At 48.9% G+C, this 789-nt stretch overlaps 1 protein-coding gene across 1 annotated transcript; it reads left to right on the top strand.

Moving 5' to 3' along the window:
* Positions 1-15: 15 nt before the first annotated feature.
* LOC107577077 (betaine--homocysteine S-methyltransferase 1-like) lies at positions 16-786 on the top strand (the record flags this gene model as incomplete). The annotated part of the gene is made up of 3 exons (XM_016263191.1): positions 16-274; positions 462-653; positions 766-786. Coding segments are annotated over exons 1-3 (282 nt in total), but the record flags the coding sequence as incomplete, so codon positions are not given.
* Positions 787-789: the final 3 nt, after the last annotated feature.

Raw genomic sequence — 789 nt, 5'->3', positions numbered from 1 at the left:
TATATTCTATAGCTAGTTTGTACTTGAACATTTTAAAAGTGTTCAACAAAGCCTAGATTCTCGGTTCTTCCTCGTAAACGTCTCATGGAGTGTTTCTGTGGCTCATTAGTTGTATTTAGAGTCGCTGAGTTTGAGCGGCGCATGTGTTTCTCTCTCATCAGTGCGACAGCTGCACAGGGAATTCCTGCGGGCCGGGTCAAATGTCATGCAGACGTTCACTTTCTACGCCAGCGACGACAAACTGGAGAACAGAGGGAACAAGCTGACTTTCACCGTGAGTCGCTCACATTCACACGCATCGCTCAGTTAGCAGCCACTCAGCTCCTCGTCGTGATCAGAAGCATGTACTGATGTCTCAGATCAGTTAGAGCTCATTTTAAACATTGCACAACTCTGGTCTCAGATAAGCGTGCAAAGATTACAGCCAAAGACTGACAGAGGTGTTTGCTGACCGTGCACAGGGCCAGCAGATCAACGAGGCCGCCTGCGATCTGGCCAGAGAAGTAGCCAATGAGGGCGATGCTCTGGTGGCCGGCGGAGTCTCGCAGACGCCCTCCTACCTCAGCTGCAAGAGCGAAGACGAGGTCAAGAAGATCTTAAAGAAGCAGCTGGATGTCTTCGTCAAGAAGAACGTGGACTTCCTGATCGCCGAGGTGAGAGCATGCGAATATAAACCACATGTGAAATCTCAACAAGAACTCAAACATTTCTCATCACGTGCTCACTGACTGTAGTTGATTGATGGATTGATTGATTGATCTGCAGTACTTCGAGCACGTGGAGGAGGCT

Source organism: Sinocyclocheilus grahami, unplaced genomic scaffold (genome assembly GCF_001515645.1).
Source record: "Sinocyclocheilus grahami isolate Dianchi unplaced genomic scaffold, SAMN03320097.WGS_v1.1 scaffold5047.1, whole genome shotgun sequence".
Classification (NCBI taxonomy): Eukaryota; Metazoa; Chordata; class Actinopteri; order Cypriniformes; family Cyprinidae; genus Sinocyclocheilus; species Sinocyclocheilus grahami.
The sequence above is the reverse complement of the archived record's forward strand: the minus strand, read 5'-3'. Positions and strand labels throughout refer to the sequence as shown.